The 15,715-nt window shown below is 40.5% G+C and overlaps 1 protein-coding gene across 1 annotated transcript; it reads left to right on the top strand.

The window, feature by feature from the left end:
- Nucleotides 1-4,782: 4,782 nt before the first annotated feature.
- On the top strand, nt 4,783-13,180 carry LOC148123067 (uncharacterized). Its single transcript, XM_087897448.1, has 3 exons — nt 4,783-4,937; nt 12,028-12,433; nt 12,657-13,180. The coding sequence occupies exons 2-3, from the start codon at nt 12,071-12,073 to the stop codon at nt 13,005-13,007; spliced, it is 714 nt and encodes a 237-aa protein (XP_087753574.1). The 5' UTR covers nt 4,783-4,937; nt 12,028-12,070; the 3' UTR covers nt 13,008-13,180.
- The last annotated feature ends 2,535 nt before the right edge of the window (nt 13,181-15,715 follow it).

Genomic DNA, 15,715 nt, shown 5'->3' with positions numbered 1-15,715 from the left:
ACAAGCCATTTGGAGTTCATCTAATATCATTTCCCATTAGGAGAACAACAGTAATGTGGTCTCCCCTACCATCTATGACTTGTATAGTCATGTTTTAGCTTGATAATCATGCCAGGTATGGGTTTCAACGTCTGGAGTGGTACTTAAATTCAAGTAGAAAAATGTTGGTTGTTCTTAGGGTTTCTGTTGTGATGCTAAAATTCCATGACCAAACCAATTTGAAAAGGCAAGAGTTTATTTCATTTACACATCAACATCAAATCCCCTCATTGAAGAAAGTCATGGCAGGAACTCAAGGCCGGAACCTGAGAGCAGGAACTGAAGCAGAAGCCATGGAAGAAGCCTGCTTTCTGGCTTGTTCTCATGACTTGTTCAGCCTGTATATTTATACAACATAGGACCACTTATGTAGGAATGGCAGTGCCCACAGTAAGCTGGGCCCTCCCACATTAGTTATTAATCATGAAATGCACCTACATGCTTGTATACAGAAAATCTCATTGCAGCATTTTCTCAGTTGAGGTTCCTACTTCCTAAATGAATTTAATTTGTGACAAGTTGACATAAAATTAACAGCACAGTGGCACATATATACTACAGTTTCATAACATGTTTCTTGCATTTACACAAGGAAACGTTAATTCTTGATCCCTTTGTCTCAGACAACAAATCCTACAGATACTGGTACGTACTTATCATGCTCTCCAGGGAAGAAGGTAGTGATCTTCAAATATTCAGTCTCCCACCTCTCTCTCTCTCTCTCTCTACCATATTCAATCCTCTAATCTCATCCCAGCTGTACACACCTGTTATATCCATATTACACCTGTTCTATTACCTTCATTACACCTGTTGTATCTCATCCCAGACAGCAGACTGCCAGAAGCAAAGACCTGTATTTTGAGATCTGTATTTTGTTTATGCCATCTTAAGTTCATAAGTAAGATATTCACTTTTGCAGGGCAAGGACCTAGGGAATTAGCCTAGTGAGACCTGCAGGCCCCAGGCTTTAGATGCAATTAGCATTTCCTTTGTTAGTTAACAATCACAGACCCTCAGTATTTCCTTATTAGCTAGGGATATCTCTAGGCCTGAATTCCAGCAGACCTGATAGACCTCCCCTCTCCCTTGCCAATTTGCTATATAACAGCTTCTAAGGAATAAGAAAATCAGTGGCTTGATCAGAAATCCTGTATTGCCATCGTTTCTCATGTCTCTTGCTCCTTCATTTCCTCTCCTCCAGGTTTTTCAGGGACCCCATTTGTATAGCACAGGCCAGGATAGCAGACCATCTTTTTTGTGATCTCCATGATCACCACCACCTCCCTTTGTCTCAGCCTCCAGCACTCACAGGCATTCACTGGGAACCATAGGCTTTGATGGACAGAGAAGCAGATAGGTCAGAGAAGCAGTATCCACACCTACAAGGATGTCAACCTAATTCCTACCAGGCCACCCCAAAACCACCACATTCTCCTTAAACTAGAGAGGGAATCAGAAACCAAGGAATGAACTACCCAACAAACAAAAACAAGACCGGATCTCCACACCTAAAAATAGAATCATCCTAAATCCAGATGCCTACTTCTGAGTGTAAAATACAATTAGTAACTGCGAGGACAATATATGTCAACCAACACCAGTAATCCTATTAAAGTAAGTCCTGAGAAATGTAATTTGATTGAAGTAAAAGATATGGACTTGAAAATAGCCATTACTAATATGTTAGAGATAATTAAAGAGATAATGTATAAATTTTTATATGAAATCTATGAAAATACAAAAACTAGAATGAAGGAAAGGAACAGTTTAGGATTTGCAGATAAAGCCTTGGAGATTCCAAGATGTTAGAGATGTCAGGGCCATAGGATATCTGCTGAGGAGAGCTGCGAACAGGGAGCAGAAACAGCCCAGAGAAAAGAAGTACTGTATAGTCAACACAACTGAATGGAATTGGAGATCTGAAGAAAGTTTTGATAGCAGACATGGAGATGCAGAGTTTGGAAGTTGCCCAGCAGAGATTGTTCTTGCTTTGGTTCAATATTTCCTCACTATGCTTGCTCACTCACCTATGTTTTGGAATGGTAATGTATGTACTGTGCCATTATTTATTGGAATTGGTGATCTGCTTTTTGATTTTGATTTTACTGGGGATTACAATTAAGAGATTGCATGAATTGCTGAGTGGTAGTGTTGCACACCTTTAATCCCAGCACTTGGGAGGCAGCGGCAGACAGATCTCTGTGAGTATGAGGGCAGCCTGGTCTACAAGAGCTAGTTCCAGGACAGCTAGGGCTGCTATACAGAGAAACCCTGTGTGTGTGTGTGTGTGTGTGTGTGAGAGAGAGAGAGAATGAGAGAGAAAGAACAAATCTAAGAAGGAACTTTAGATTTTAAACATTATGGAGACTGTGATAAATTGTGGGTACCTTTGAAGTTAGACAAAATCCATGTTGTATTATGGTGCTGTCATAAGCTTTTGGGGGCTGGGGATCAGAATGTGGTGGTAATATGCTCATAAGTGTGGCACTATTTCGAGGTGTAGGTTTGTTAGAATAGCTATGACCTTGTTGGAGAATGTATTTCACTGTGGGTGTGAGTATGTGGTTCCCCCACATGCACATGCCATGCCCAATTGCTAGGTCTACTTCTTGTTTCCTTGTGATCAAGACATAGACAGCACCATGCCTGCCTGCTGCTTCCAAGTGCATCACCATAATGATAATGGACTGAAGCTCTGAACTGTAACCTGCTACCTCAAAAAGATGTTTTCCTTTATAAGAGTTGCTGTGGTCATGGTGTCTCTTCACAGCAGTAGAAATGCAAAAGAAAACACTACCTAACAAAGTAAGCAGATTGTAAGCCAAATAAATAAAGGACTGAGTTCATTCCTTCTGTTGAGTAAGCAGGAGACAAAACAGAATTACAAAGAGAAAAAGCAGATAACTTCTACACTTTATCTCTTGAGAGGTTTGTCCTGACTTCATTATTGCCAAAAAAAAAGAAAGAAATCAATTACCAAAGTATAGTAATGATGGAATCAAAGAATTTAATCAGAGGACAGGATGGCATGGCTTTATCACCAGGACACTAGAAATAAAGTTTTTGTGTAGAGTTGGTGCAGGAGTTCCTTCTGTTTGTGTGTTGCTTTCATTGGTTAATGAACAAAGAAAATGCTTTGGCCTGATAGGGCAGAACTTAGGTAGGCAGAGAAGACAGAACTTAATTCTGGGAGGAAAAAAGCAGAGTCAGAGAGAAGCCATGGATCCTCCGCCTGAGACGGATCCTGCCAGTTAGCATCTTTATGGTAAGCCACTTCCACATGGGAGTATACAGATTAATAGAAATGGGTTAAATCAAAATGTGAGAGATAGCCAATAAGAGGCTAGAGATAATGGGCCAAGCAATGATTCAGTTAATAAAATTTCTGTGTGATTATTTCAGCCTAAGCTAGCCAGGTAGCTGGAATGAACAAGCACCCCCTCCCCTTACAACATATAGTACTCTGGAATGACTAGACTTTCACATTAATATTGTAACAATCAATCACTATTTTGTGAAATCTATGGATTCTGATGGGAAATTAGATCAGGGTTGTAGCACTAATAATAAAAACCCAGAGACAGAAATTGGGGTTCAACCTGAAAAGCAGAAAAGCAGCCAAGCCACTAAAGAAGTCTTAACTCTACCAAGGCTTGGCAACCACAGACTAAGCAGACTAGGCCTCTCTCCTCTCATTTTTATGACCTATACTACTGGGATTAAATATGTGACTCCCTAGTACTCGGATTAAAGGTGTGAGGCTCCACTACCTGGAATTGCTTGTGCATTGGTCTTGTGTAGTCCAGGGTAGCACTGAACTCTCAGAGAGGTTTTGTCCTCTGAAAACCTAATCCTGCAGAAAAAAAAGGTGTGTTTCAACATTACCTGAACTTTAGTGCTTTAGCTATGCCTCTGGTCTTCAGGCAAGATTTATTTATTAAAATACAAATAATATATCATTATATTGATTCTTATGATACAATTATGATAAAGTTTCATCCTCTGAGGCCCACAGAGGTTCCTCATGTGGCCTTGGTCACATTGGAAACAGAGCATCTTGTTACAGAATCTCAGTGCCAGTGAGGGACCACATCCTTTAAATTCATCAGTCTAAGTTGAAAGCAAATGGAATTGAATACTCTTGAGTACAGAGATGATGAGGATTGGAAAAACCAAATGCTGATACATAATTATAGGTCACAATACTCAAGGCCATTAAAGAACTCTACATAACTAATCAAAACCAGTCTCCATAACCCAAGGAACCAGAAATCTTCCTGGGTCTATCGTTTTCTTTGACCTTATTTATCAGCACCGTTAAGGGTAAAAGGTCTTTGTCATGGACTGAATTTGATAAGTCCTCTACAGTTTTATATGCTCGATCCCTTGTGCCCCTTAGGCAGTCCTGTTTGAGTAATTAGGGAACTCAGGAATGTGTGGCCAGGCTGGAGATGGTTGGTCTTTAAAACCCCTGGAAAACTATCAATGCAGTGATAACAGTTGCCTCACACTCTCCTGTCAGGGTCAGAAGCTGAACCCAACACTAAGCCAAGCCTGGAAGTCAGAAAGCATCATACAAGACAACCTCTGCCTATTGAAGTTGTATTTTGACATATATTTGAGAGGAGCCATGAAAAGAACTAGAAAATGGTGAAGGATTTTGGCTAGCTGTGATTGGTCCACAGCTTGTATGACCTCACAGGGAGCCACTGTGAGGAAAGAGAGTCCCCAGCCCATATAAGGGACCAGCTTAGCCTGGACCTTGTCCTTATACTGCAGTGAAGCTGTTAGTAGGCTACAAAGCAGTGGGACTCAGAATTTTGTTCTGAGAGTGTTACTTTATTAGAATCCATCTTTGAAATAGAATATTGGTGATCGCCACTGACCTGAACACAGTAAGTTTGTTACCTGGGGCACTGGGGTTGGGAAGCAGTTGGTATAGACTTTGGTTTACTGTTTGTAGTTTTGGATTTACTTTGTGTATTTACTTCAGATTTTCTCTTTTTATTACCAACCATTTTCTACTATCTACCCATTTATCTTAGCCATTTTGGACATTGGTTTATTTCTAAACCTAAAGCTTTTGTCAGTACATATTAGCTTTAGAAAATAGTTTGTCTATACCATGCAATTGGACCCAATTCAATAGCTTTGCTACTTCCCACAGCATTTCACTGGCCTTATGAATTCCCTTATCCTTGTAAGACTCATCCTCTGGCACCATCCCCAGTACCATTTTATGGCACTCATAAAATAAAATATGAATTTGGACATCTTGAGGAACAATACATATCCTAATGGCATCACAGTGTTCAGGACAGTGTACCATATGATTCCCATAATTGGGATTTAATAAAAAACATGAGTATCATGAATAAAGAAACAAGGAGGTCTGCAACAGCCAGAGTCACTAGAGAATTTGACAGTCTAGGTAAAAACAATATTGACAAAGCCCATGTGATCACTGTCCAGTGAATAACCACATCTCTCACTCGGGTCATCAGGCAGCTCACTGAGTCCATTCTTGGTGTTACTGCTATTCTCTTAATACTCAAAATGTTCTCATTAAAGTTTGTATGACAAAGATCTTACATTATCTCATATCTCTGAATTCCTGATCTCTACAAGGGGGTGATATCTGGGAAGGTTGTAAAACAGCTGGGTGGTAGAACCCAAAGGAGAAATTGGGTCATTACAGGCAATAGACCTCTGAAAAGCCATGCAAGAATGCTTGAGATCGACCTACCCAAGTCTCCATTCATGCCTTTCCTGTGCATTGTGAACCAGAGTATGTGTGTAGGACTTATGGAACTGATGTTGCTTCTTCTCAAAAATTGGTCATGACTAGGAAGAAAGAAATGAAGTCTGGGAGACATGAGTAGGAAAAAATTTTTTGGTTCTGAATAGCATGAGTGCCTTTTTGTAATGACATCACAGGACACATTGTGAGGTCTTGCAGTCCCCGCCCATTGAAGGCACTGGCCAGTTTGAGTCTTATCCTCACACTGCAGAAAAGGTGTTGACTTGTTGGCTTCAGGGAATTTGGACTCAGAATTTGGGTCATGTTCACATGGTTATTATTGATCACTTGGAAACAGATGTGTTGATCTAATTTGACCAAAAGAGTTTATGTTTCTTTCCTGGATTGTTGGTTTTGATCTATATCTTTTGAATGGTGTTTGAATTAATTTGTGCTTTCAAATTAGTTTCTTGTTTTTAACCACCCTTAATTCTTATCTTGAATGAGCATGATATTTTGACATTTTTAAAATATTCTTTTCTGATTTTAAGTCTTAGCTAGTAGGAGATAATTGCAGAAAGTAAGCTTCACAATGGTGTACACAGTAAACATCCCCAGTTTCATTACATCCTCCAAACTTTTTTGAGCCCCAAATGTCCCCTATTCTCTTAATGACCTTCCTGAATTGCCATGTCTCATCCACCACAAAACAAAACCATGCAATCTCAATTACAGACAACCCAGAACACTGCTACATTAAATGAGGCCTAACGTCTTTTAGATCCATCCATGAGTTTAAGAAAAAAATTGAATATTAGGTGTGTAGAGGTAATGATGTCTATCCTAGAAAGTTCTTAGAGAACTTATAGGCACAGTGAAAAAGTCACTGAAGCAGTTCCGACCTCAAGTAGTCCAGACCTGTAGAAGGAGCAGCGGGCTGCATTCCCGCCCGGCTTGCAGCTAGCTTTACCTGAAATAAAAACTGGATTCCTTTAAATACTGCCTGGCCCATTATTTCTAGCCTCTTATTGGCTAACTCTCACATAGTGACTAACTTATATCTAATAATCTGTATGCCACCACGAGGTCGTGGCTTATCGGCATGAGTCTAGACAGCATCCAACTTGGGAAGCGGAATTATGGCATCTGCCTGACTCTGCTTCTTTTTCTCAGCATCCTGTTCTGTACACTTCACCTGTCTAAGCTGCTGTCCTATCAAAAGGCAAGGCAGTTTCTTTATTAACCAATGAAAGTAACACATAGACAGATGACCCTCCATCATTTTCTCTTTTTCTGTTTAAGCAAAAAGAAAGGCTTTAACTTTAACATAGTAAAATTACATATAACAAAACAGTTATCAAGCAAGAATTATAGTTACAATATTTATATCTACTTTATCTTTTATCATAACTAAGGAAAACTATAACTAAACATTCTTCAACTCCATCAAAGACTCCAGAAGGATATAATATTACTTAAGCAAACAAGAAATAAGCAACTTCCAAATTCTAGAAATGATAGAGACATTTCACTGCCTGGACAGTCACCCAAAGCTCTTTTGTATCGTTGGGGCATCCATCTTCAGCCTTCAGGCCCATAGTATCCAGGAGACTTTTCCATGAAGCAGGAAATTTCAAAGGCAGTTCAGTCACTATCTGCTGTGTCCTACAGAATGTCTCACAGACTGTTTCATGAATCAGGAACCCCGAAAGACCATCTCATCTTTAGGCAAGTTCAGCTGTCCTCTCTCTGTTGGTTCTCTGTGTCCAGTTTATGCAACAGTCCAGGCAAGAGCAGTTTCTTGCCCAAATGGCTATCAAACTCCATAAGGAGTCTCTTCGATGCCCATCTTCCTCTTGAAGTAGATTGGTGCTGCCAGGAGCAGATGTGTCTCTTTGTCATGAAAAGCCTTAAGTTATTAAAACATTTAGAGTGCCATATTCCATAGTCTTTGAAAGATATAAAGAATGCCTATTTAACTGAAATATATCTCTATATATCTAGAAAATTTAACTAACATGACTTCAAGCTTGATTATTATCGATGATTATTCATTAACAACCTATATTTCTTAATTATTACATTTTTAAATAAACTACACAATCACAATACCTTAATCAACATCAGAAATACATATACATATAAAAAATTGACGTTAAAATCCATACCAATTCAAATTATTCATATCTATATCATATCCCGCTTTAGATGTGAAAGAACAATTATAAACAATATCTTGGAATAAGGATGTAGTTATTTCTCTCCAAATTTCTTCCTGCTGTATAGGGGCACTGTTAATCAGGTCTTTCATGATATAACCTGTGTGAAAGGTTCCTCTCAGTCAGCAGTTGAGCAAAGTACTTTTTGAGGGTGTTCACAGCAACCTTTCAGGAGGACGTGGTCTATCATACCATATTGGGACAGAAGCAATCCACAGGGTCTCATCCTCTGTGAAAACAAAAGAAGGACCTCCTTTCCAAAGCATCATATTCTTAGACTCAAATTCTGAAGTCATAGTACCCTTATGATATCCATTCTGGTTAGCTTGGCAGCCCATATAATGAAATATCTTTCTGTACTTAGCACCTATACAGTCAAAAATTTTAAAGAAAACACAATATACAGAATCCAAACTCTCTGTGAATTTTCCATTTTTACATGGCTTATTTTTTTATTTCTTTAAATCTGTACTCTGTCTCTTTAAAGACTTTACCCCCCCCTTTTTAAGGCATTAACGTTATTCTCTATATTCTTTTTCTTCTCTCTCCCAAGCCTACGTGCAGTCATCTAACAATGTGACCCATTTAGAAGTCTTCTATGTTTGAATCTGTCCTATTGTGAATCTGTAATTTTTTTACTATCCAGGAACATTTTTGATTTGCAGTTTTAAATCACTAAGCACTTAAAAATCTAAGCTGTGATATTCCTAGGTCAAAAACAGGTACTGCAGGCTTGCCCTGCCCAGTCTAACATGGCAGAGCCACTTGTGACTCTGAACCAGTTGCACCTCTAAGCTACAGAGCAGCGGGCTGATCTGGATGTTGGCTCCACCTCTCTCCAATTTCAAAATGGTGAATGTACCATTTCTGCTAGCTCTGGGTCCACCAAGTAGAAGCCACACTTAGCAGTTTAACTCTGAGATTGAGTGTGTAGCACAGAAACTCTTTTCATCCAAGTTATATCTAAATCTGACACGCAGAGCACTGTGCAGCCTGGAAACATCTCTCTATATGGCGGCAGGAATCCACCATACTCTGCTACCTGCCTAAGCCTGATTCCGCAATCTTCCCAGGTGCAGGCAGGAAGCACTGAGCCATTGGCATGGTCTCAGAGTACTTTCTTCCCAATCCTGAGCAGACACACAAACATGCAGTCCCATAAAAGCCATTGAAATACTTTATATCTGGAGTTTGTGCTGGTGGCACAGCACAGGAAGCCACATTTTAAAATGGCACAGCTTTTTATCTGCTGCTGTTACTGAATCAGGAAATCACGCTACAGCATGCCCTAGCAAACAGCAAAAAGCTGTGTTAAACTCTATATTTGTGTCTAGAATTCTTTTTTAAGCCCTCTTAGGTTTTATGTGGAGTTAGTTACCACATTGGGCAACCAAATGCAGTGATAGGAGCAGCGCTGCGGCCCAGCTCCCAGCTAGTTTTACCCGAAATAATTACATGGAAACTGTATTCATTTAAACACTGCATGGCCCATTATCTCCAGCCTCTTATTGGTCAGTCTCAAATCATGCCTAATCCATATCTAATAACCTGTATGCCACCACAAGGTTGTGGCTTACCGGCCTGAGTCTAGCCAGCATCCATCTCGGGAAGTGGAATCATGGTATCTGCCTGACTCTGCTTCTTTCTCCCAGCATTCTGTTCGGTCTACTCTGCCTATCTGCGCTGCTGTCCTATCAAAACCCAAGGCAATTTCTTTATTAATCAATGAAAGCAACACATAGACAGATGACCCTCCTACATCACAGACCCAAGTCCCTAGTTTAAGTCAACTCAAAGTTCCTGAGTCTGTCATTTTTCTAACTTGGGGCTTACCTAATAGTTGAAAAAAGTCCTCAAGGTTTGATGTGAAAGGCCTTACAATTTCTCATGTGCCTGAATGCTTGGTCTCTAATATGGAGTGCTGATTGGTTTGGGAAGACAGAAAACCTTAAAGCACTGGAGAGCAGCAGGAGGAATTAGGTGACTGGATGCAGCAAGGGCCTGCCAAAGCCATGGAACCAGATGTTTCAGCCTCATCTTCCCCAGGCCAACTTCCCCATCTCCTTTAACTGTTCTCCCTGTCCTCAGAGGGCATAAGACAAGACAGTCCTTTTGTCCCGTAAGTTGCATTCTGTAAACAAAATGTTCACTGCCATGATAAAAATAATGCAGTCGCTAATTTTAGACAGAGAAGCTACCTTGGGTTACTCCTTGCTGTTACTGGTCCAACCTTGTCAGTTACATCACTTCTTCTTTGTGAGAAATGATAGGAATTTGTTCCTAAATGACATTCAGTGGACTGGGCTTCATCCTGACGCTGCAGAGAAACTCATGTTAGATGGAGAGCATTTGGATCTAGCGTTGATCCTGATACACTTGGGATTTCCCAGTCTCACAGACCTTGACATTGGGTGTTTTCCATTCTGTTTCCGTAAGTTTCATGTTCTGTGCAATCTTTGGATTCACAGAGTTGCTGCTGGTGTCTGAGACATGATTTCTACTTGTGCTCATTTGACTTTTTTAAAAAAAAAAATTGGTCCCTTTTTAATAATTTTGTTTGACCATGAGATACTCTCATTTCTTTAGGGGGTTTTTTGTTTGTTTGTTTAATTTGAAACCTCAACTATGAAAAGTAGGAAATATCTCTTAGACATGTATGGGTACACATAGTGAGCATGGATTATTTTCATCTGCTGTGTTCCATTGCAAAAGCTCCTGGCATGTGCTTACTGAACTCCCCTATTAAGAATCCACAAACACATCCATGGCTCTAGTTAGGCTCATGGTGTCTCTGGAAGTTGCACAGTACAATAGACACTGTGTCCTTGTGTATTTCAGAAAAATACATTTCATTATTCGTGGATGAACATGGACACTTCCCGCTGAATAGATCTATTATCTGATGATCAATTCTTGTGTGGACTAATCCCTAGTACTCCTTGCTGAACATACTGAGAACGTGAGATATCTCTATTTGTTATTGAACAGTGTTGAATAGGGAATCTCATTTCAGATAATGGGAAACAAGGACATTATATTACACATTTTGAGTGTGTGAATTAGTGTGTGTGTGTGTGTGTGTGAGTGAGTGAGTCTGTGTCGGGGTGTGTGTTTGTATGTGTGTGCGAACCCATAAATGTGCAATGTGCATGAGTGTGTAGGTGTGGGTATATATGTATGTCTCTGTCAGTGTGTGTGTGTGTGTGTGTGTGTGTGTGTGTGTGTGTGAATGAGTCTGTGTCAGGGTGTGTGTTTGTATGTGTGTGTGAACCCATAAATGTACAATGTGCATGAGTGTGTAGGTGTGGGTATATATGTATGTCTCTGTCTGTGTGTGAGTGTATGTGTGTGTGTGTGTGTGTGTGTGTGTGTGTGTGCATTCGTTGTTTTGGTATCAGGTACTACTGCCATCTTAGAATGTTTAGAATGATCTTTATTGTTTCTGGTGAAGCAGCTTGAGGATCATCGATCTCCATTGTATTTAAAGAAAGCAGGTATGATCTTTTATGCAATCTTTGGTCCTGGGCTGTCCTTATAGGGAGAGACTTATTATCTTTCAATCATGTACTCATATAAATCTTAGCACATTTCATAAGATCCTGAATTCATCATCATATTGAGGTGCAGCAGTGGGAAGGCAGCTGAAGGTGCATGTTTGATAACCTCTTATATCTCTGTTTTTGTCTGCTTTGTGAATTTAGGAATCTCTTTCTCTAAGGATGTCAACACTTTGGAGTACAAGGTTTTCTCACAGGTCCTAGAGTTCCCTTTGTTCTTACTCATCAGATTTGTTCATTCTTTCAAAGGACCTGCTCTTGGTTTCAACTGCAAAGTTATATCTAGCTCTGTTCTTTCTTACACTTTCACATAAGAGTTTTGAGGCTGGAACGTTGTGCTTTGTTTTTGCATGTGTGCGCATCATCACTGCATCATTAGGATGCTTGTGAGACTTTTGATTTATTGATGTACAAACTGATAGTCATAACTTTGTCTCTTACTGCTGAATTTGCATTTTTTTCTTTCTAGCATTTTGTGGCGGAGCCATTCCCCACCAGCAAAGGTGGAGGACATGGCAAATGAATTCTCCTCCATCGATATGAATGATTACAGTTTCCTACCATCCAAGGAATTGGCATCGGAGTACTCCATGTCTACTTTAGTGAATACCACCTGTTCCCTCACTCACATTCTGGTTGAGGAGAACCTGGAAACAACTGTGCCAAACAGATTGCATGACACCTTGGCACAAAATGACTTGTTGTACAAGAGAAATCATATATACAGAAGGAAAAGCCAATATCATCCCCAGGTCTGCTACTCCAGGAGGCGTGGATTTCATCTTACCCTCCCTAGGTTTCCTTTGCAGAGGAGATGGAGTGAGCTGGCTCTGCCAACATTCATGACTGAAACCAAAGTGAAGAACGGGCAGGAGGTAAATGAAAAACCTAGCAAGGGTTCCTCAAAGTCCAGCTCCCCTAATTTATACATCAGATCTTAACTCACCTGTGAATTCTGCCCCACAGGGTGCTGACATGAAATCACTAAAGACACACAAGGAAGCAGAAAATGCTGCAAATAAAACATCTGAGGGGCCACAGGAGGAGGCTAGGGTGGAGGACATCACTTTTACTAACACAAATTTTGATGTGTTACAGATCGTGGAGAACATCAACAATGACAAAGATCGTGAGGAAGATGTTCCTAACATCACACAAAACAAAACCACCAGTTCTGACATCACCAGCATGAAGACACAGGACATCGTTTATGCTGTGTCTCCTCCATCCCCTTCCCAGCATGAAAACAAATATGAACTCGTGGAGGACATTGTGAGGGAGGAGATACCATCTGAATGTCCAGATGAGCAGCTCCAGAAAGCACCCATAGCTGCCAACAAACACACTAGAAGGGGCTCTAAAGGTGTGAGGGGGAAGATCAAGAAGCTCTTTGAAAGACTTTCTTGCTGCCTCCCTACCCGAAGCAGGGAATATACAACATCCAGGTGAGGGATAACAAGGACTGGGAAATAGAGTTCCAAGAAAATGATGCACTTGGACCACAAAATTAGCATTTGTATTTGATATGTTCTTTGGAAGGCACTTTGCCACAGGCAGGCTTCAGCCATTTATAGGAAATGAACGTTAAGGTATCTGGTAACCTAGAAGAATTTTTCACACTGATTCCTGCTCGTGAAGAGACTGGGGTAGTGGAGACAAAAGTAGATGGAATAGGGAGCTGGCCTCGGCTGGAATGTAGGGAGACAGGAGGGAGGAGACTTTATGAAAGGGACAACAGTTTAGGAAAGAAGAATCTTGTGGCGAGCTCTGGTACCACAGAGTAGATTTTTCTTTTTTTCTTCCCTTTCTTTTCTTTTTTTTACTTTCTACATTTGCTTCCATTTTTCTCTCTTTATTACCAAGCATTTTCTACTATCTATGTATTTATCTTTGCCATTTTGTACATTGGTTTATTTCTAAACTTTAAAGCAGTTGTCAGTACAAATTAGCTGAAAAATTAAAGCGTTCGACAACTCACCAGCTTTGTTACATCCCACAGAATTTTCCTGGTCCTATCAATTCCCTTATCATTGTAAGACTCTTCACCTGCCACCGTGCCACTCGTGAGACAACATATGGCTGGGAATTTTGAGGGACAACACATTTTCTAATGGCATCATCGTGTCCAGGACAGGGCAACATCCCTATGATTCCCACAATGGAGAGTTTAACAAAAAAGAGACTGTGTATCACGAGTATAGAAGCTAGGAGGTCTGCAGCAGTCAGAGACACTACATAATTTGAGAGTCTAGGCGAGAGCAATATTGATGAAGCCCATGTGTTCACTCTTCAGTGAATAACACATCTCTCACTCAGGTTAGCAGAAAGCTCAGAGAACATTCTTGGTGTTACTACTGTTCGCTTTATAGTCAAAATGTTCTCCTAAAAGTTCTAAAAAATAGAAGTCTAACACCATCTCATTAACGCTGAATTCCTGGTCACTACAGGGGGGTGCTATCTGGGGAGGTTGTGAAACAACCTTGTAGTAGAATCCAAAAGGAGAAATTGAGTCAATACAGGCAATCGAACTCAGAAAGCCATGCAAGCATGATTGAGATCGACCTTCCCAAGTCTCCATTCATGCCTTTCCTGTGCATTGTGAGCCAGCGTATGAGTGTAGGACTTATGGAACTTATTGCTTCTTCTCAAGGATTGGGTCAGGTCAGGAAGAAATGAATGCAGTTCTTGGAGACACAGGAGGAAAAATTCTTTTGGTCCAGAAGAGCATGATTGCGTCCTTGCAATGACTTCAATGGACACACTCTGAGGTCTTGCAGACTCTGCACATTGAAGGCACTGGCCAGTTTGAGTCTTGCCTTACATTGCAGAGAAGGTGTTGCCTTGTTGGCCTCAGAAAATTTGGACTCAGAATTTGGGTCACATTCACATGGTTATTATTGATCACTTGAAAACAGACATGCTGATCTGATTTGACTAAAAGAGTTTGTGTTTCTTTCCTGGATTGTTGGTTTTGATCTGTATCTTTTGAATGGTGTTTCAATTAATTTGTGCTTTCAAATTCGTTTCTTGTTTTTAACCACCCTTAACTTTTTCTCTTAAATAAGCATGATTCTTTGACATTTTTAAAATATTCATTTCTGATTTTAAGTCTTAGCTAGTAGGAGATAATTGCAGAAAGTAAGTTTCACAATGGTGTGCACTTTGAACACTCTTAGTTTCATTACATCCTCCAAGCCTTTTTAAGCCCCAAATGTCACCTATTCTCTTGAAGACCTTCCTGAATAGCCAAGTCCCATCCACCACAAAACAAAACCAAACCATCTCAATTAGGGACAACCCACCACACTGCTATATTCAATGCGACCTACCACCTTTTAGATCCATCCATATGAGTTTAAGAAGAAAATTGAATATCTGGTGTGTAGAAGTGGTGATGTCTATCCTAGAGAATTCTGAGAGAATTATAGGCACAGTGATACGGCCGCTGAAGCAGTTTCGACCTCAAGTAGTCCAGACCCAAGTCACTAGTCTAGGTCAACTCAGAGTTTCTGATTCTGTCCTCCTTCTGACTATGATTCTCACCCAAGACTGGGGGAAAGTGTCCTCAAGGTTTGATGTGAAAGGCCTAACACTTCCATATGTGCCTGAATGCTTGGTCTCTAGTATGGAGTGCTGATTGGTTTGTGAAGACAGAAAACCTTAAACACTGGAGAGCAGCAGGAGGAATTAGGTGACTGGATGCAACAAGGACCTGCCAAACCATGGAACCAGCTGCTTCAGCCTCATCTTCCCCAGGCCAACTTCCCCAGCTCCTCCATCTGCCATGCATCCCCTGTACTCAGAGGGCATGAGACAAGGGAGTCCTTTTGTACCTTAAGTTGCTTTCTGAAAACAAAATGATCCCTGCCATAAAAATAATGCAGCCCCTGTTATTAGACAGACAAACTACCTTGGGTTACTCCTTGCTGTTACTGGTCCGACTTTGGCAATTACATCACTTGTTCTTTGTGAGAAATGAAAGGAATTTGTTCCTAAAGGATTTCAGTGTCCTGGGCTTTGTTCTGAAGCTGCAGAAAAATTCATGTTGGATGGAGAGCATTTGGATATAGCATTGGGCCTGATACATTTGGGGTTTCCCAGTCTCACAGACCTTAACATTGGGAGTTTTCCTTTCTGTTGTCAAGAGATTCATGTTC

Source organism: Myodes glareolus, chromosome 2, assembly GCF_982192425.1.
Source record: "Myodes glareolus chromosome 2, mMyoGla1.1, whole genome shotgun sequence".
In the NCBI taxonomy this organism is placed as follows: Eukaryota; Metazoa; Chordata; class Mammalia; order Rodentia; family Cricetidae; genus Myodes; species Myodes glareolus.
The sequence above is the reverse complement of the archived record's forward strand: the minus strand, read 5'-3'. Positions and strand labels throughout refer to the sequence as shown.